This window comes from Podarcis liolepis (assembly GCF_965112155.1).
Source record: "Podarcis liolepis genome assembly, chromosome: 6".
Lineage (NCBI taxonomy): Eukaryota > Metazoa > Chordata > Lepidosauria > Squamata > Lacertidae > Podarcis > Podarcis liolepis.
Window position 1 is genome coordinate 53722805 of NC_139559.1, and position 21212 is coordinate 53744016.

The following is a 21212-nucleotide window of genomic DNA, read 5'->3' on the forward strand; positions in this document are numbered from 1 at the left end:
GGCAATGATGAATAAAGTATGCATGCAGAGGTAAATTACCTGAATGAAAAGAATTTAGCTGAAGGCGAGAATGGCAGGGTGGAGCTATCATTGCTGGCATAGCCTCCATGTGGGTTTTTTACTTTTCATTCCTTTTCTTTCTTTTTCTTTTTACCATTCTGTATATAATTTCTATTAGGTTTTCTGTTTTGCAATTTAAGATACTCGTTTTACATCCTTAAGATATCGGTGACTTCCCTTTTCTTTCCATGGTTCATTTTACATAAATTGCTGCATATTTTACAAAATTTGCAGGAGCAGCTGATAGAATAGAGCAATGCCATGGGGCTGCCAATCTCAACGCTGGTATTGCTGCCACTTAGTGGCAGGGCTTTTTTCAGCTGGAACTCACCAGAACTCTGTTCCAGCACTTCTCTTGCGGGTGCCATTGCCATTATAAGCAAACAAGGGAGGTGTTCATGGTGAGTTCTGGCACCTCTTTTTCCAGAAAAATAGCATGCTTTACTGGAATGGTGCCTGGGCAGGGCAGAAAGGCACCATGGTTGGCACTGTGCAGCCACATTGGCAGAGCTAATCTGTTGCTCCCACCACAATGCACACTCGCAACCTTGCCATAACCCTGCCCCATAAGTAGCAGCACAACGTATGTTGTGAGGGTGGCTTTGTGGCACTGCCCTGCTGTGCTGACCACTCCTTGGCACAAATAGATGAGGCATGTGCCATGTGTCCTTCTGGCATGTTTGAAATAGCTCTGGAGTAATGGAAGTGATTAGGATAATCATTAAGCCTTACTCAGCATGTTTAGCTACAATATCTCAGTGTTCCTGTATTCAGGCATGGCCAGTTACTTTGTTGACTAAGATCCAAACTAGATATGATCTGTGAGTGTTAGCCAGCAGGCCAGCTCAACTGCATTTATTTATTCCATTTATTTTTTTGAATTTATATCCCGCCCTTCTTCCCAACGAAGCCCAGCACAGCCATGCCACTCACTCCTGTCTAGGTGGGTCAAAGCTCTGTTCTGAAGACACTCTGGAGGGGCAGGGAACCTGTCTGATGCCCCTGGAAGTGGCACAGTACCAGTGGTGCCCTCTTGAACTGGGAGGTAGTCCTGGTGATGGGTTTTTGGAGACAGAGGATGGAGGCATGGCCGACCCCAGGGCTCCTTCTTTGTAACTGAGCGTTTACTTCATTAACTCTCCTAATATGCTCCATCAGACCCCCCCACCTCTTTGAGAGAAGTTTCAAATGATTCACAGCTTGCCTTTAAATATGTCATTTTATTAATTACTGCATTGCAGAGGGTTAGATCAGATGACCCATGGTCCTGTCCAACCCTACAATTGTATATGCTATCAGCTGAGTTTCTTTAGCAACAGGTGTATCCCATTTTGAGATTTTAAGACAACCTGGGGGATTGGAACAGGAGGCTTTGCTGGATCTGGCAAGATTTCAAACCGGAGTAGGATTTGGGCAAGGGCCACTTTCATCTCGTTCATGGCAAACTGCTGCCCAATGCAATTCCTGGGGAAAGAGAGAAAAGTCAGGAAAATCTATTAAGAAGCAGTTAATCATAATGCAGGAGCTTTACCTGAAAATGCTGACTCTGCCTGTCAAAATACTTTCATTCCAACTTTCAGCCTGGATAGGTTCCCAACCATTAACAAGGAAACCCAAATCCTCTCGGAGCCTTGGACCTTGATCCATGCTGGAATGCTTCCCCCAATCCCTGAGTGTGTTGAAAGGTTTCAGGGGTTCCTGAATCTGCTCCAGGATTGGTTTCCTTGGAATGAAGGTCACAGGACACCTATGGCACTTCTGCAATGTGAGGTGTTATTTTGTTTTGTTTTTTACAGTAGCGGAAGGTTCACAGCACTCACAACCCACAACCCAATAGGCTCTCCATTATCATAGCTTTGGTTTCTCCCAAAAAGCAAGTCAGGCCTCTTGAGGACATTGCCTCCAGCCAGCAGAAGGGGTGGGACAGAAATACATGCCCCTTTCCAAGCCCCTGCTATTTTTTTTACTTCCTGTAGCAATACATCACTCAAATGTGACAATTAATGTAATCTTTTTGTAGCCACCTGCAAATAGGTTCTAGGTCATTGGTGGGGAACCTGTGGCCCTACAGATGTTGTTAGACTCCAGCTTCCTTCAAGCAGTATGACCAGTGGTCAGGGGCAACGGAACTTCTAGCCCAGCAACAGATTCTCCACCAGACTCCATAGACAAGCTTCTTTCTCTCCTCCCTATTGCTCATCAGCAACCTCTCACTCATCTGGCCTGAATGTCAGAGACATGGCGCCCCAGAGTGACAATGGGGAGGAAGAAGAGGAGATCTGCAGAGACAGGGATCTTCAGAGAGGCAGCAAGGAACCTCTCATTCTTCCACAGCAGTTTGAATCCAGCCCCCCTCAATCCTCCTTGGCTTCCCATGTCAGAGAGGAAGAGACAATTTCTCATGACAGTGAACCAGGGCTGGCAGAAAGCCCAGACGTTGATAAGGAGTATCAGGTAGCAACTGAGAAGGAGGAAAATACATCAGAGGAAGGGGCAGTATATCAGTATGAATCTGCTCGTGCTCATAGGTTCACGAGGGTTAAAGAGAGGTGTCAATCAAAGAGAAGGGAGGGAGGGGGCTCCTGAAGGATATGCTGTTGGAAGCGAGGACATAGTTCAGATGCCTCAATGTGTTAATGACAGTCAGTCACTGTGAACGGCTTGGAGAGCAATTACCATACATCATAAACTGTTTAAAACACCGAAAGTGTCTGCTTGCTGCCTAATTAAGCAGAGAGTAAATCAGACCGTGACACTGAACTGTCTATATCCTCACCTTGGTCCAGCTGCAAAAGGCACAAAAGCATGAGAATGCCTCTGAGATGACTTTTCAGATGAGAACCTAGTGGGGTCAAACACCTGGAGGAAAAGAAGGCAGGTGTTTTTTATTAGCATCTCTAGCAATTGATAGTCTTGCTTCAGAGTCTGGAAGCTTTTATATTATCTTGGGCCCAGTCTTAAGACATATATGTTTAAAATGCTTCCTATAAGGTTGCCAGAATTTCGACTGTAGGTTTGGATGCACCAATATCCAATCTTCATGTCTCTGGGCCAATGGCCCAATTTCCAGGCCACCCACTGCTGTCACTACTGCTGAGGGAGCTGGAAAGGAAGAGTGGAAGTGGAAAGAAGGTAGAAGGGCACCATCCTGTGCCAACTTGCACCTTTCCTTGTCGTTTTGACCCACCTCCTCCAGTTCTCCCAATTGGCTTGGCAGGTGAGCAGGAAGTAGAGTTGTGCAGTGGTGGCAGAGGAAGAGCATGGTGATGGTAGCAGTGGCATGCCCATCTGGTCACCCCACATTTTGGCAACAGTAACAACAGCAACATTTTGGCAATTGTGTCAGACCTGGCTACTATGGTCCCTGTGCAAGGCCAACATTTGGTGCCCTGCCTTCGTGCTGCCTTCCCAAAGGCAGATAAGGAGGTGTCTGACTTCGAGAAGGAGGTTTGGGGGCTCTAGGGCCCTTTAAGAGTCTCATGCATCTTTCCCAAAGCCCAGCACCTCACATACCAGGCTTTGAGAGGGCGCCCCCTAAGCTCCGTGCCTAGTGTATGCACACCGCCCACACAGCCCTAAATCTGCCTCTGGTGGCAAGCAACAGGGCAGCGTCAGGAGATTCTGCCTGCTTGTCATCCATTCTCCCCACATTTTGTGTGGGTAAGAGAAGGCATGAACGAATCTGTCCATTACCATTTCCCTCGGTTTCCCAATTTTAAGTTTAGTTCTCCACATTTGCACACCATTAACACAAAAGAGTCCTCTTGAAAATTTATCTGCATTATCATTATGTACACATATTTTGCACACAATTTCACACCAACAGTCAAAATGCATTTAGGAGTGATTCTTTTTAGCAGAAAATGGCAAGGGGGGAACATGATTACAAATTGTTCCCTTATTCATGCTAGAGTTCTGCTTTCAAAACATAAAAGGCCTGCTGGATCAGACCAAAGATCCGGCATCCTGCTTTGCAGAGTAGCCAACTAGATGCCTTTGAGAAGCCTACAGGCAGGTTTTGAAGGCAACAGCCCTCTCTCACCGTTGCTGTCCAGCAACTAGTACTCATCCAGACATCCTTTTGTGCCATGTTTCTAGGCATAGGTCTGGGCATTCAAGCTCCGTATCTGAGTAGATGTTTTGTTTTGTTTTATTTTGTGTTTTGTCCTGGCACTTTCCCTAAGAAAGCCCACATTGTACCATTTTAATTGAGGAAATGGTAGTCAGGTTCCCCACAGATTGCCATTTGCTTCAATTCAGCAGTAAAACATGGGTTTTCCCAGGGAAAGCGCCAGGACAAAAAACCACATACACAGACATGGAGCTTTATAGCCCTGACCTGTGCCTGGAAAGTGGCACAAAAGAAAGTCTGCATGAGCTCTTAGTATGACTCAAAGGGCAACATCCTCAGAGCTGAGATTATCTAATTGCTGTGCCATGCAATCACTTCACCTTTATTTTTAAAAATGCAGTTTGGCTAAAATCCACCAGTTATGTATTCCAGCTCTGAAACTAGTTAACTAGTTGCAGATGTTGTCACATGCCTTTATCTATAACAACAAATTATTACCTCTGGGTCTTGCCATACACTAGGGTTTCGGTGGATACAATAAATATTAATTGCCACCAGGGAACCTGTAACATAAAGTGTTAACATTATTAATTTCAATATCCAAGCACTGCCATTACCGAAGAACTATCTCAGAGCTAGCATTTCAACTCAGAGAAGGAAGACAAAGAAGCAATGTTGGGGGCAGAAGGACCTGATGGTTCTGATCCAGCTAAATGGATTTGCATGTATGTCCTACTCAAATTGATGGAACATATTAGTCACACCTCTGAGAGGGCCCACATAAACATTGTACACAATTAGAGATTACACAACACACCAATAACCATAGTTCCCCTGCAAAAAAAAGCCACACCAAGTAAAGGCTGCAAATATAAAGCTGCAACACATATGCTTAACATGTTCCTGTCTTGCCACTTCTTTGCTCCAAATTGCACTCTACTCAAACAAGCCTGATATTTGGAAACCTGAGGAGAAATTTTGGGAGGGCAATTCAGAGTCAAGAGATGGCGGCAGGAAAAGTTTTAAGCGCACCCTCCCATTGTAGCCTTCACTTCACTTCACAGGAGCACTTTCTGAAGCTGCTTTCTATTAGTAAATGGGGTCAATGTTGCATTCATTTCTGTGTTAGTTATTTAAAGCATTTTTACCTTGTTCATTAATTGAAAAGGCTCCCAAAGTTTACAAAAATCCATAGACCTGCCCTCATAAATTCATGAAATGAGAGGAAAGGGGGGTGGAGAGGGAAGAGGGGAAAACTAGCTCAGGCATGAGTTCTGAAAGTTATCTATATATTTTGGGAAGTTGTTCGTTCACTTTGCATATGGAGCCTCTTAAGATATAGTAACCAAATTTTGGGTGCCATGGAAAGGAGCAGGTTTTGGTTTTTGCTTAGATGTAATTTGATGCAATTTTGAATCAAGATAGTGGACTGAACATTTCAAAACAGAGAGATTTTAACGACTAATTTCAAAACTAATTTCAAAACTGCACTGTGTATATTCTCTGTGAAGATATACAGGTGACAGGAGGAAGCTAGTAGAGTGGTTTTATTTATAACAGGGTTAGGGCAGACTGGATCCAGCCGGCACCCATCTGTCAAAGTTCAAATGGGCTTGCAGTAACTGCTGATCAGCAGCCAGTTTGCAGGTGTGGTTTGAATTCAAGCCATAGCTGCAAGCTGGCAAAGGTGGACTCGCTGACAAATTGGGATCTTATAACCCTAATTCAGTCTGCCGGCCAGAGGTTCACCACGCTGATTTAGAAAGAGACATTGCAGTAAGTTCTGAATGGGCAAACAATGGTCAAATGCACATATTCCAAACCTTTCTGTTTTGGTTTGCAAATAATACCTTCCATTGTAAATGAAAATTTCATAGCATTACTGTAATCTAGAATGTGGTTTTGACACCTGAAGTTCACCATCAAATTTTGACTTTGAGTCAGTTTACAAAGAACACAATGCAACATTTTTAAGTCTCCTTGATTTCAACAGGAGAAAGCTGAAAGAGCCTTGTGCCAAATGTTTTATTCAATCTAAGGTAGACTATGGGCAACAGAAAAGGGCCAATCTGAACTAACCTTCAGGTAAGCTGCGTCCATCACAAAAAGTTATGGGTTTACTAAGCTGCCGGGAGATGCCAGGCACTGGAGGGTAAAGACGGAGACTCTCCTTAATACACATGGTGGTGTAAGGAATCTTCCCCAGGTCATCCCTGAAAAATTCAGATGAAACCACATTTGAGCAACAACATTTCCAACTAATATGATAGGATCTTTCAGCAGCTGTGCAACCGGTCAAATAAGGTAGCAAGGGTGTGAAATATATCACAGTGTTATACACCTTGGTTCTCGTTCTCTCTCTATCACAAATCTCCAGTGACAACACTGCTCTAATAGAGTTGATGGCTAGAAGACCTAAGCCCTGTTCAGATATTTGGTACCTAGGTGTACTGAACAGATGAGAGAAATGGTGAGGAATCATGGGCTTGACTTTCCCTTGCCACTGCAGTACCAGCAGATACTGATTGTCTAAACAGGTCTCTAGATGTGGAAATGGTGAGTTGGATCCAAAGTCAGTTAGTCATACTTGAGTCTAGCGTTCACCAACGTGGTGCCTTCCAGATGTCTTGAACTACAACTCTAGCCCCAGTTAGCATGGTTGTAGTCCAAAATATCTGAAGGGCACCTGGATAATGATGCTTTAGTTCCTTTGAAACCAATGCACTAAATTAGTTATGACGTACTTGTCCCACTCATTTCAGTACAGTGGTACCTCTGGTTAAGAACTTCATTCCGGGGGTCTGTTCTTAACCCGAAACAATTCTTAACCTGAGGTACCACTTTAGCTAATGGGGTCTCCCACTGCCACCACTGCGTGATTTCTGTTCTTATCCTGAAGCAAAGTTCTTAACCCGAGGTACTATTTCTGGGTTAGCGGAGTCTGTAACCTGAAATGTCTGTAACCTGAGGTACCACTGTAGATGTTATGATTTTATCAGCATTCTAATTATATGAGTCAAGTTTCCCCCCCCAGAAAGGAAGCTTTTCATTACATATCAAAGCTGGAAGCATATAAACAGAAGGGCAATCAAGATCCCAGCAGACTCATCACGTAATAATGGGAGGAAGAGCGGGATATAAAAATAAATACCTAAGTACATAAATAGACAAAAAATAATAATATGGAAAAACTCAACAATTACTAACTCCCACCTGTATCTTTTGAAAGTAAACATACTTAGAACTTGGGGGGTCTAAGTGTTTATCGGAGAGAAAGGAGCAAAAGGGAAATGATAAAGGACTCTCTGTGATTGGCCTATTAAACTGATCTTCTGATTCTAGAATGAGAAAGCAATTATCCTTCCCCGCCAAACTGGCCATACAAGTATAGAAAAAGCAGAGTTAGAGGTCTCACCACTGAATTGTGTCTCGATCTCCCAGAGTGTCCTTTATCTCCTCCCTGCACCTTTGCTGGTGTTCTGGGTTCTGGGCCATCGCATATAATAGCCAGGAGATCCCACTGGCTGTGGTATCGTGGCCTTCAAACATGAAAGTGTCCACTTCAGCACGCAGATCTTCATCAGATAACCCAACACCATTTTCATCCTGAAGGAAAAAAAGGAGATTAGCTATTTGATGAGTTAGAAATGGTTAGAGATTTAAAAGATTACCATGGTTATAGGACTTAAGAAACTTTTTTTAAAAAAAGAAAAGAACCCTGTTACTCGTTTACTTGATTATTTCTTCATCAGGAGTATAATATTCACAGATGATGGAAGGCTTCATCGCTCTTCACCTACATATGCTTTTTGCTGCTAGAGTTGAGATACCCCACACTCTTTCCATGTGCTTCCAGTTGGAAAATTTTATTCATATAAAATCTAGTTATTCTGCACTTTCTGGTGAAACTAGCCTGTCACTCATATGGGACAGCTGCATATTCCTTCATTTCAGGGGGTTGGACTAGATGATCCTCAGGGTCTCTTCCAACTCTACAATTTAATGGTTCAATGTTTCAAACTGCAAAAGCCTGACTAGGAGGCAATGATGTATAGCGTCCACATGAACCTATCAGGATGAATGCCCATTAAACAGATAACACTGGATAACAGAGCTTTTATTTTATTTTATTTTTTGTCTGTGAACATATCAGCATGAAGGCTCAATAAATCAATTTTCTTCAGCCTTGGCTCCCCAGAGATGTTGCCTGTCTACAACTCCCATCATCCCCAAACAATGGCTAAGCAAACTTGGAGGGGTAGGAGCTGTAGGCTAACAACATTTGGAAACCAAAAGTTGAGGAATGCTGCAGTAAACAGCCAGTCTGGAAGATTCCTATGTGATTGGTGCAGTTTCAGATGCATCCCTACTTCAAACTAATACATCATCAAGGATTATAAGGGAACAGGGAGGACCAGAAAGCCAGTGTAGAAGACAAGGAAGCCAATGTAGTTACTTCTAGAGCTGGTTAGCAGCTAAATGTTTCTAAATTTTAGCTCTCAATATTATCTCTAAACATACTTTTGTTATTCGGTTGGATGTCATGCTTCATGTTCTATTGCAGGATAGTTAGTGTCAGTGTTATTCATGTGTCTACTGATGCCACATAGCAAAAACTGTCCATTGCATTGCCATTTTGAAGTTTCTTACCTTGGCACAAAGAAGAATATCCAGAAAATCCAAGTACCGTTTTTGTTTGATTTTTTCAAGTTCTCCCTCCTTCCTAAAAGATTTCTTTCTTTCTTCTATGACTTTGTCTGTGTGACAAATGTTAAGGAATTAAGTCTCTGAGACTTTACACTTCTGCAAAGGCAATACAGCCCCAAGTTCCCAACAATCAGATGAAGTAAACACTGGGTGGGTATGATAGACTCCATACATGTCAGAAGTCACTGGACAAATACGGAGTGATTCAGGGCCTCTATCAACAGCTGGCATGTCCCAAGGCTCCTTGCCCCACCCACCTTGCTCACTACCAACCCCAGAACCTTCTGATACTGTTCCTTTGTCTTGCTGCTGTCAAGTTCATCTGCCTCTGCAAGTGAGTGTTTTGTCTCCAGGCAGCCATGGTGACTCTTCTCAAAGGGCTAGAGGAAAGTATATCTCTCAAATTGTCATTAGCTAGTTCTCTTGTAAATGAAGGAGGAAACTGATGGTGGGGTATTACCTGTATGTTGGTGTGCCACTCTACAGGCTTCCAGGAAACTGCGCCCAGCTGGTGTGTATCTATAAATGAAATCAATCCGATACAACAAGGTACGGACTCTCTGTGACATCAAATAGGTCAGGTCATAAACTGCTTTTATGTAAGAATCCAACTCTCTGAAAGAAAAAGCAGACAGTTGTTGTTGTTGCTGCTGCTGCTGTTGCTGCTTGTGCAGTTTTGTGAAAACACCTTCAGTTTAAATGGAAATGGGCATCGTAAAAAAAAAATCTACTGTATAGGCTAGCTTTATAGGGGGGGTGGAATTAAAAATAAAACAAGACACAAACCTGTGAGTCTGCCCTTTGCTCTGGTAACTGAAGGCACATTTCATGATGCTTTCCAGAGTCATCAGACTGACATGTTCAAACATCTCCAGTGATTTTGTGGCATCCTTGTCAATCATCTTCTCCCATTTATCCTAGAACAGAAAGCAAAGATAAGGAGAGTTAACTTCCCAGATCCTGAACAGCATTTTATTGAATGGCTTTCACAGGTCAAATATCAGAGTTTTCTTATCATATGAACAGTTCTATAGTGCAGACTCCATCTGGACTATACATTTATGCAGCCTTAAGAAACGCCACTTCCCAAGTTTATGTGAGGGAAACCATGACTGTTTAAAGTACTTTGATTCTGCTTTAAATGTATAGTGCAGACAGGGCCTAACTTATGACGTGTCCATAACATTTATCCTTGCTAACCATCAGTGGATAATGTGAACTTGCCCTCTCTGTTTTGAAGGGATAAGAGTGGATTGGATGAGCCCACTCACTGCATATAGAAATCGCCAGTTAGTATTTTGCCATTCAAGTTCAGGGCATTCCAGTATTAGACCATAACATTTACCTGCCGCTTATTCCATCTTACACTGAACTATGACCAATCCCAACTGTGAGAGAGGTAACTATCCCATTAGTATCATCAACATTTTACCAGCATCTCAAGCACCTTAGCAGCATCAGCCATCCTACTTACTAGCATCACTTTGGTTGAATCTGCAATCAGTGCTACGTAAGGTTTCAAAATATCATAGTGGAACCCTGGAGTTAACAGTCGGCGGTGCTGAAACCACTTTGGTCCATCCAGGAGCAGAAGTCCTTTTCCTGTGGGCACAAAGAACAAGATGCCATTCAGAACATTGCAGGACTGTTGATCCAAAGAGAGCTCAGGATTTCTGGGATGCGAGTTTTCCTAATAAAATCATCTGTTTATAGACATGGAATTGTACAGCTGGAAGGGACCCTGAGGATCATCTAGTCCAACTTCCTGCATTGCAGGAATATGCAGCTGTCCCAAATGGGGGTCAAACTTGTGACCTTGGCGTTATCAGCACCGTGCTCTAGCCAACTGAGCTATCCATGTACATATTCAGAGAGGATTGCAGTGGGAAGGAGGCCACTGGGGAAGGACTTTGCAATGACAACGTGCTGGAAATATCAATAGGTAGGGAACCTGTGAGTAGGGAATCTGTGGTCATCCAAATATTGCTCTAATGCCAGCCAATACTGACTGTTGGACATGCTGGCTGGGGCTGATGGGAGTCCAACCAGGTTTTCCAAAAAGGACTACTCTAGAAGCAGAAGGAGAAACCAGCACTATTCTTATGTCAGTTTCTGCAAGTCAAAAATACCTGTTTACATAATCTGAAAGGTTTTTTGTGGGAAGGGTTTGGGTGGGTGGGGATATACAGAGATTCCATTTCAGGAGCCATATAGCTTTTTGAGAATGGGAATACTGGCAGGAATATTGGCAGGTATGGAGTGAATAGAGCCATATTTCCTGAATCAGAGACTCATTCTGTACATTTTTATACCTCTCTGACAGGACTAAGAATGAACCATGTCTACTCAAAAATAAGTCCAAAATAAGTGGAACTTACTCCTAGGTAAGACTAGCTAGGAATGCAACCTTAATGAGGACTGAAAGCCCAGAGACAGGATCCTGTCAAGCACTTCTAAGTCTCACTGATTTAACAAAAGAGAATTAACCATGTGATAAATGCTTCCATAGAAAGCAACAGCACTTTAAAATGCTCATTTTGGACAGGAGAACCCTCCAAGTCGCACATCTGATTTGTTCAATTTGTTTAAAATCTCTACCTTACCATTCAGTTAAAAAAAAAAAAGGAAGGTAAAAGGTTCTGAATGAAATTCTGCATGGAACTGCATAAAAAGAACAAGCACTATGGATAGTGGGTCTTGACCTTGATTCAATAAAGCAAGCTTTAGACTGAAATATTTAGGCACAGGATTGTTCTTTATACAAAAAGAAGAGCAAAACATCATCCTTTATTTAACTACATATCCTGTGTGAGACACACTTAAAAGCAAAACCTGGGATAAATGGGATAAATGCTCTTTGCCTTTGCTTATACTGATGTGAAGCAACTTCAGGTGACAGGTTGAACTGAGATCATCAGATATGTGGGATGACTGAGGTTCAGGAAACAAGATACCCAAGATGCAGATAGCCAAGCGCGCGCTCTCTCTCATATATATATATATATGCTTTCGTAGATTTTATATATATATATATATATATATATATATATATATATATATATATATGATGAATTATCATTTTACCTACCAATCCAAGGGAGGAAGAACTTATAGGTCGTCATAGCCTTGGGATCTGAAAAAATATATAACAGAAAATATTGTTTTGAGGTTGCAATCCTATACACACTCATTGCTCAAAGCAAGACAAAAACAAAAACAGGATGAAATCAAAGGTAAACTATAGTGAATATTCCAAACTTTGTCTATTTTTAAATTTTAAGCAGACCAATCTGTTTTGAGACGGCATTTGGTTTTCAAAGAGGTACTGATGAACCTGTACAAAACTGACAAGGGTGCTGTTTATTTCTTTAAGATTGTGCTCCTTGCCAAATCCAGCTTGAAAGGCACCTCATGCTCTCATATCTCTAGGCTGGTATTACATCACCGACACAAGCACTAGTAGTAGCTTGTTATTAGTTAGCTTGGACTTTGGCCTCTCTATAGCTGAATCATGCTGAATCATGATGACCGGCAAAATCCAGAGCTGCAAAAAGAATAATCATTAAGGGAAAGGTGCTGTGGCGCAAATCCAGCCCAGCCGTTTCAGGACATGACCTATGGGACTAAAAAGTGAATGTGACCACAAAGGAAACACAACTGAAACCTTAAAACAGGGGTGGAAACATCAGGCTGGGCCCTTATGGCATCTCAGTCTCCCCAGGCCTCAACCCCTTTCACCAGGTTACGCTCCTCACTGATCCTGCATTGCAGTATTTTTGCCTCTTACATGTCTGGATGGAGAATAGAAGGGGGGTGCAGAATGTAGTCTATTTTACAATAGGGGAATTTTACATTCGCTGCTGCATCTACTTTTGCACATGGCCCCATCTCCATTCCTGGCACCTGGTGTTCAGAAGTTTACCCACAAGGAAATATGGCCTCCAGGCTGAAAGTGCCCCCCCCCCCCGCAACCACTGTGTCGGGGACTGGGCAGAGGAGGAATGGTGGAGCCTGACCCTTCCAGAGAAGAAGAAGACAGTTCAGAATTACAACAGGGGTTTGACGGAGGTCACAGCTCAGAGGCAGATGAGGGGGAAAGCTGAGAAATAATGGAAGAGGAGGAAGAAGAAGCACCATAGGGGTGGCAGCTGACAGACACTGTGTCTTTAGAAAGCATTCCAGACCCCTCCCTCCCAGAAACCGGCAAGCAGTGAAAGAAGGAGAGCACAGGGCTCAGAAACAAAGGGCCCTCAGCGCCACCCATAGGGGAGATGATGACGAATGAGTAAGTGGGAGAAAAAGGGGGTGGAGAGTCACTCGGGACAATGCCATTATTCCAAGAGGCTGTAAATATTGAATAAAAAAGCAGATTTTAAGAACTTTTCCTTGTCTTATCTGTTCCTAGCAACCTGCAGTGGGAGTTGCTTCCTCTGCCGCCTGACACACTGCCTTAAAGTCTAAGAGCCAGTCTTTATAAACAAACAGCTTCGTGTGAAATAGGCATCAGTGTACAATTTAGAAATAAATATATTGTGCCCAGTTCACTGTGAAGTGTTAAGAGTGTAGCTGCTATTTGCATATGGTAGCCTAGCCTCTGCTATTTGTCCTGCCTATTTACTTCTGGAAAAATGCTCCTCCTCAAGAAAAGCAGGAAGCTTCCCTTGAGGGTCCCATGGGGAGAATGGGGCATGAGGCAGCTGTGGGCTGTGGCAGTCGGGATTTGTGCTTTGGGGGCATCTGTAAGGGGAAATTTGCAGCTGTGTGTAAGCTTACCTCCATGACCAAACACAGTTTTTGCATAATCTGGATGGTTAACTACTAAAACAGCCATGAAGCCACCAAACCATCTAGGGTAGGCATAAGGATATTTTTCTGCCCATTCCAAACTTTTCTTCAGTTCCTGTCCTCGATGGGTCTGCAATGACAGAAAGTAACCATATAAAATGTTTATTAAATCATGTCCTGGGTGTGTAGATGTTATGGCTGAGAACCCATCCCGGAGAATCATTCATTCAGTGAATGAAAATGTATCTTTCACTTTGTTTCTGAAGAGAGTTCTACAAGAAGGCACTTGCATGGCATATAAGATTAGTAGTCAAAATTTTCCCAGAAAGTACACTGAAGATCTTATCAACATGACATTGCAATGGTCGCCTCTTATGGGTGGTGCTGGTTTTGCCCTCTCTCTGTGGTGTAGTGGTTAAGAGCGGCAGTCTCGTAATCTGGGGAACCAGGTTCGCGTCTCCGCTCCTCCACATGCAGCTGCTGGCTGACCTTGGGCTAGTCACACTTCTCTGAAGTCTCTCAGCCCCACTCACCTCACAGAGTGTTTGTTGTGGGGGAGGAAGGGAAAGGAGAATGTTAGCCACTTTGAGGCTCCTTAAAGGGAGTGAAAGGCGGGATATCAAATCCAAAACTCTTCTCTTCTTCTTCTCTTCCCCTCCTGCCACCTTTATAAGGTGTTCATCTACTATATTGCACAACTTACGTGTGAGGAAGGGTTGTTGTTGTTGTTAATACAAAGATGAAGAAACAAAAGATAGCTACGCACAAACACAAGCAAAAGAAAACACACATCAGACACAGAAGCACAGAGAAAGCAAGTGAAATACGTTTTCAGTTAATCTGAGGAAAGCCATAAGTAGCTTGTAATCACACTACTGGTGAGAATTCAAGGAGAATATTCTGGAAATGTTTCAAGGTGATCTTGTTCTGACTTGCTGAAAAAGCAGAAGGAGAATAGGACAGTAAGAAGAGTCACCTCTTATTCACTCTACTTATGCACATGGACACACGCACGCTCTCTCTCTTCTTACATTTGCCATCACAATTCTCATTCTGTGTTTTAACCCAATACCGTATTTTCTCATATATAACACACACACACCCCGTGTATAAGGCGCCCGTCTTATACACGGAAAAGTACGGCATTCTCCTTGAATTCTCACCAATAGTGTGATCAGATGCAAAGGGAGATTGTGATTTTGCACTTGTGCTGGAGGAGAGGGGTTCTTTCTGCCAAGTGAAGCTTCCCATCCATTTCAAGGCTGAGAAAAGCTATATCTGCCTGCCAAGTAGAAAGAAAGCCAATCTTTGTTTGCATCTGCCCCTTCAACTGCAAATAAATATCCCCCCTCCCTTTTCCAAGCCTTCTTCCTTACCTCCCTGTTATGGCCATAAAGCCAGTGACTGGAAGGTCCTAGGAAACTCTTGAAGTTTTTGAGAAGTTCTTTCTTCCTCCGGTACAACTTAATGATTTGCAGGAGCCCAAAAAGAATAATGAGCCCTATAAAAAGATGCAAGACCTGTAGAAAGTGGGTATCCATTTTTTCCAGCAGAGAAAGCATAATGCTTCAGCAGGCTCTGCCCTTTTCCAGCAGCCTTTGTGTTGCCTTGTTATGTCTATGAATAGAGACTGTCTTTAAGTAACGAGAAACCTCCTATTTAACATGCACACAGAGACACTTCTTGGGTAACAACTGTGGGCTAGAACGCTCCAGTGCTTCCCTCCAGTGTTTGAGAGGGAATTGTGCAAGGTAGCAAAATATCTTCCGTAGTTTGGAGGGACAAAGGTGATTCAACAACATTTCACCTAGTTAATCCAAAAAAACATCCTGAGTTGGAATAGCATTGGTACTTCGAATATTTACATACCATGGCCTGTGTTGGTAAGGTGATACCTGACTGCTTTGAGCTGAAGATTGGGGGGCCAATGTCATGGCGCGTGCGTGAGGTTACATGTGGAATGTGTGACGTGCACCTGTGATGGCACACACATGACGCAGATCACATGCTTGTCCTATCTCGTGCTCAGGAGGAGCCTGCTACTTGGCTCGGTGGTTTGGACTCCTCTGCCACCTCAATATGAGGGGGCTAAGCCCCCTGCTCAGGAATATTGAAGGGGCTGGTGACACCTCTGCCCCCTATACTTGGTGCAACTGATACCAGCGCTGTGCATGTTCATTCCCACTTCAGTGGGAGAAATGGGCAGGTCAGTGTGCAAAGGTTTTAAATTGCAGTACAATCCTAGACATGTCCATTCAAAAATGTAGTCACATTGAGTTCAATGGGTCTCACTTACAGGTTGACGATCACTTTCTCTTTTTCCCAATGTCACTTCCATTTCACCACATTTCTGCACCAGTTTGTGATTATTATTATTTTTTAAAGTCCTCACAAAAATTCATCAGCATTTTAGTGCACATATTTTTATATATGCAATTTTGTGTAATATACACACTTTTTGCAGGCAGTTTTACCATGTTGCTAATACACTTTTCTGTACCCATATGCATTTTCTGCACAACTTTTTAAATTGAAGAACTGCATCGTAAAATTCGATCAAGTGCCTGTTTGCTGGTTTGCATTTTGTTTTGGGAAATGTGAATACCACCCTGGCTCTAAACTGCTATTTGTACTCATATATTATAAATATGGACAGTTATTTTGAAACTGCAGTCTTAATTTAAGATGTATTTATTGAACAGATTTTTAACCTTCCTTTCATGTAAATACTTCAAAAAACCATGAGCATATAACAACTCATTGTTAATAACATTTATATATTAAAGTAGCATTTAAAAGTGATGGCAGCAGCCAAACAAACTGTTCTAACTTGGTTCATATAGGGAAATAAAGAGTCTTTATGAATAAAGCAATATTCAGCAATACCTATATCTTTCTGAAAAAGAACAGTATCCAAGTAGATCAAATGGCATCAACATATGACTAAATTACTTAGCGCGTGTTTTTCAGTACCAAAGATTCTGATGACCTCTGAGAAATCAACAACTTGAGTAAGTTTATGTTCAATGAATGGATCACAGTGTTAAGCTGTTACCTTCAGTCGTAGTTGACCAGTTGTAATTATTTATGAAAGGCAGCACTTAGAGGGAGGTAACAAAGATCTTTTTTCTTTTTAAAAGAAACTTTATTTAAAAAATTTAAATAAAGACAAAATACAAACATCATCAAACATACTGATACAAAAGGGGGGAAAGGATATGGATAGGAGGGAGGGGAAGATAATACCCTACATTAATTCATGCAATGCATCTTTTATCATCAGAATCCAAGGCACACTGGAAGGATGTAAAAAAAAAGAGCATTAATTGAATGAGTGCACAGCTTTTCAAAGCAATATAACATAATGCCGATGAGTGTAAAAAATGTCACTTAATGCCAGAAGTTTAGGATCACCAGTTAAGAGAGCAAGAATTGAAGCTTTACTGAAAAGGGAACATTTCAATATTGCCTTGATTCAGAAGGGCAAAACTATTCAAAGGGTAGGCAATCAAATATCACTGGCATTTGAGACATGAGTCCTTTGACTTTTTGCATACTTCATTGCTGAATCTGGGGAGATGCATTACATTATACTGCTTTGAAGAGGACACTACAAAAGTAAAAGAGTATAACAACTTTAACAAAACAAAAAGTCTGAAGTGCATAGCCCCACGACACCTCAGAGCTGGGAGGGCTGTGAAAACCTTCTCCCCTGGTGCACCAGAAACAAAATTGGGAGTGAAGGTGGGGGTTTGTTCACATGCTCCACCCCCTCCCTACCCCCAGGGGTGCATTAACGTAGCCTAATGTCTTGCTTAAAAATTATAATGACTACTGATGTACTTATTTATTTATTTATTTATTTATTTATTTATTTATTTATTTATTTATTTGCTTGGTCTTGCCAGGTTTTATTACAGGCCTGAAGTGTGGAAGCTTTTATCTTGCCTTTGCCTCTTTGGGTTTGCCAAACAACAGGAAGTGGGGACATCACCATCTTTGAGTGTTGCTTCTGGAATCGGGATATTCAGATCTCTGAATATGCTCTCCACTTGTTGCTCATCAAAACTGCCTGGTATTTGCCATTTATTAGGACCAGCAACTTAAAAGGAAACCCCGCTGTCTTAGAGCAGCAATATATAAGGAACGATTTCCATTGAGAGAGGGTCTCTGGATCTTGAAACAATTCTAGGGTGACCAAGCCATATTTCAGAATCCTGAAATTGTGCATGGCTTTAAAGATTGCATCTTTCATTTGATATTTCTCAAAGTGGATTACTGTGTTTCTAGGTAATGCTGATGGAGAGCATAGCCCACCTGTTCTGTATGCTCTTTCTGTATCAGTCAGAGAAATAGATGCATTTATATTTGAACTTTTTATCCATTCCACTATAAAATAAATCATGTCTGCTCCCTCCTCCTGTTCCGGAACTGCGCAAAGAGGAAAAAATTCTCTTCCGTCCCAGTTTGAATGTTCCTCCCACTTTAGTTCAAGATCTTCATTTGCCTTTTGCAATAGTTGCAATTCTGATTGAGTAGATAAAGTCATGTTAAGGGCTTCATTTGCTTCTAAGAGCTGCAATGCTGCAGCCCAGTCTGTTGCTGAAACCTTCCTTAATTTGTTTATAAAATCCTCCATTTTTCCTTACTCCTTTCTGATGCGGAAGGCCAGACATCATGTCATCTTTCCTAATCTCTTCAAACAGCACCAGGCAATCAGCTTCCAATGCTTCTTGTAAATCTTCCTTAACCAGCTTACTTTTATGACCCACCATCTCCCATTACATTACCTTTCTGAAGACAAATTTGAGGAGGAGAATGCTTTTATTTAGCAGTCATTCAACTATGTGTATTGGAGATGCTGGGTCAGGCTGCCATTACCCAGAAGATCTTCACTAGAAGATGCTCAACCCAATCCATGGGTTTGAACCTCTGGTGCCCAAGGGTTCTCAGAAGGGGCAGTTTATGCTCTGTTTCTAGATTTGCAATCCCCCCCTTCAAAAACCTTCAACTAGCATGGGAGGCTGATCGAGTCTTGGGGATCGATCCTTCAGTGGTCTAGAATCTAATCCTCTAAACCGTTTATTTCTGTTTCAGCCCTGCTTAGGGAAAATTCATTAAAACAATACATAAATGGTTTTTAACCTTGCATACCAAAAGGATGTCCCCCCTTTTGTTGGTGGGGTTGCAACATGTAAGGCTCTTACTACCAGTGGTGGAATTGTGTGTATGTAAACAAACTTTGGGATTCAGTGGTTTTTGAACTCAGCACCATTACCAGACAAAAAATCTACAGTATATGGGCCCCAGACTGTGTTTACTTTCCATGCTATCTGGAGATAAGTTGGATCCTCCTAACAGAGTTGTGCTCAGCCCCTGAAACTCTTCCCTAATTGGCTTGTGGGTGGGCCTTGCCCCGCTCCAAGCTGGTGGTGCCACAGTTATGCCACTGGCCTTTAGCCAATCGGCATTGTGGCAAAGGTTGGGGGTTGGGGGTATCTATTTGGCAGCTCTCTCTCTCTCTCTCTCTCTCTCTCACACACACACACACACACACACACACACACACATACACACACTTATCCTCACCGTCTTAGAATCATAGAATCATAGAATCATAGAATCATAGAGTTGGAAGAGACCACAAGGGCCATCGAGTCCAACCCCCTGCCAAGCAGGAAACACCATCAGAGCACTCCTGACATATGGTTGTCAAGCCTCTGCTTAAAGACCTCCAAAGAAGGAGACTCCACCACACTCCTTGGCAGCAAATTCTTAGTTTCTTAGTTTCAACCACATTCTCCTAGCAAGATCTAACTAGTCACATTGCTCTAGGGATTGCTCCTAGGCCACAGTGTTGCAAAAACCTCCCCGACTCCATCAACTAAAAATGTGAAGCTGGATAACCTTAGCCCTCTCAGGATTTGGTGAATGCACTCCATGCTTCAAGCAACTGAAAAGCAAATCACAATAGTGGCTTATGAGAGAGCCACTTCCGCGCTAAGAAGGAGGTGGGGTTGCGGGCTTCGCGGCCCCTCCATGTATGCGGCAGCCCCACGCGATGGCGGGGATTCCCAGCCGTGTCACTCCCTAACTGGCCAATCGGCTGGCTCAGGGGCGGAGCCTGCCCTATAAAGGCAGGACAAGGCCCGGGATCTCCCTCTTTGCTGCCCGCCAGCTGTTCCTGCTTTTTCCCACCCTCCTGCCCTATAAGGTTTTCTTTTTGACCTTGCTATGGACCTTGGTTGGTCACTGTTGAGGGGCCTGGTAGGAATTTTTCCACTTGGCAAACTGGCACCAGCCACTTGGTTTTCGCCTACCTCGTAGCAATTTGTCACAACTTCCTGGGTATTGGCAGTTAGGCATTGGTTTAGTTCTGAAGATGGAAGAGGGGAAGTAGCGCCATCACCTGCCCCACATATTGAAGGGTAGTCTGCTAAAGGATAAATGGTTAAAGCTATGGAACATAGGATTAAAACTTACCGCTTGTCTGACCTTGAAGGAAACTATATTAAAAATGATGCATAGGTGGTATATTTTGCCAGCCAGGCTAGCAAAGTTGTATAGAATGAAAAATAAGAACTGTTGGAAATGTGAATCGAAGGAAGGAAACTTTTTCCACATGTGGTGGTTATGTGAAAAAGTTAAAACTTTCTGGGAAAATATATATAATGAGTTTAAAAAGATTTTTAGATACACTTTCAAAAAAAAAACCAACAGAGGCATTCTTGCTAGGTATGATTGGAGATGATATAAAAAAGAGTGACCAGAAACTGTTCCTTTATGCTACTACCACGGCGAGAATATTACTTGCACAGAAATGGAAGAAACATGAAATACCCACAGTTGAAGAATGGCAGTGGAAACTCATGGAGTACGAAGAAAATTGACTGGAAAAATCAGAGAACAGGGCGACGAAGCATTCCAAAGAGACTGGATGAAATTTACAACATACATAGTAAAGAACTATACACAAATAAAGAAATCATTCGTTTTGTATTTAAGAATATTGAACAAACATATTACAACAATTGAAGGATGTACATTAATGAAATTTTGTTTTGTTTTGTTTTTGTTTTGTTTTTTATAAATTTTTATTAAGCATTTCAGCATAAAAATTTGTCAAAAACATATCAACCTTATTTCCCCCAATAAATTTCCCTCCCCCCTCCCTAAAAAGAACCCACCCTCCCTGACTTCCCTCAGTTCCTCTCTCTGGTTTTTGAGCACATGTTATTTTCTGCATATTCTAAAATTGTAATGATCCTTAATTTATCTATCTATATGTTACCAATAGTAAATTTGGATTTGTTTATTCAAAACCTGCCAATGAGTTCAGTTCATTTTGTTGTTTCTTTAATTACCGGTACTTTGTAAAAGGTTCCCATTCTTCTTTAAAATCACAGTTGTCCTTGTCGTGTAATTTATGCATCAGTTTCACCAGTTCCACATAGTCCATCAGTTTTTCTTGCCACAGTTCTTTTGTTGTGATTTCTTCGTTCTTCCAGCCTTGTGCAATTAAGACTCTTGCCACCGTTGTCGCATACATAAATATGTTCTTCAGTTTATTTGGCAGGTCTTTTCCTAC

The 21212-nt window shown here is 42.2% G+C and overlaps 1 protein-coding gene across 1 annotated transcript; it reads right to left on the minus strand.

The window, feature by feature from the left end:
* Positions 1 to 1260: 1260 nt before the first annotated feature.
* Positions 1261 to 15791, minus strand: LOC310709669 (cytochrome P450 4B1-like). The gene is made up of 12 exons (XM_083509661.1): positions 15001 to 15791; positions 13613 to 13754; positions 11928 to 11972; positions 10314 to 10441; positions 9626 to 9756; positions 9300 to 9454; positions 8783 to 8889; positions 7548 to 7738; positions 6212 to 6345; positions 4631 to 4695; positions 2837 to 2919; positions 1261 to 1524 (listed from the first exon to the last, which is right to left on the minus strand). The coding sequence occupies exons 1-12, from the start codon at positions 15184 to 15186 to the stop codon at positions 1356 to 1358; spliced, it is 1536 nt and encodes a 511-aa protein (XP_083365787.1). The 5' UTR covers positions 15187 to 15791; the 3' UTR covers positions 1261 to 1355.
* Between the last annotated feature and the right edge of the window lie 5421 nt (positions 15792 to 21212).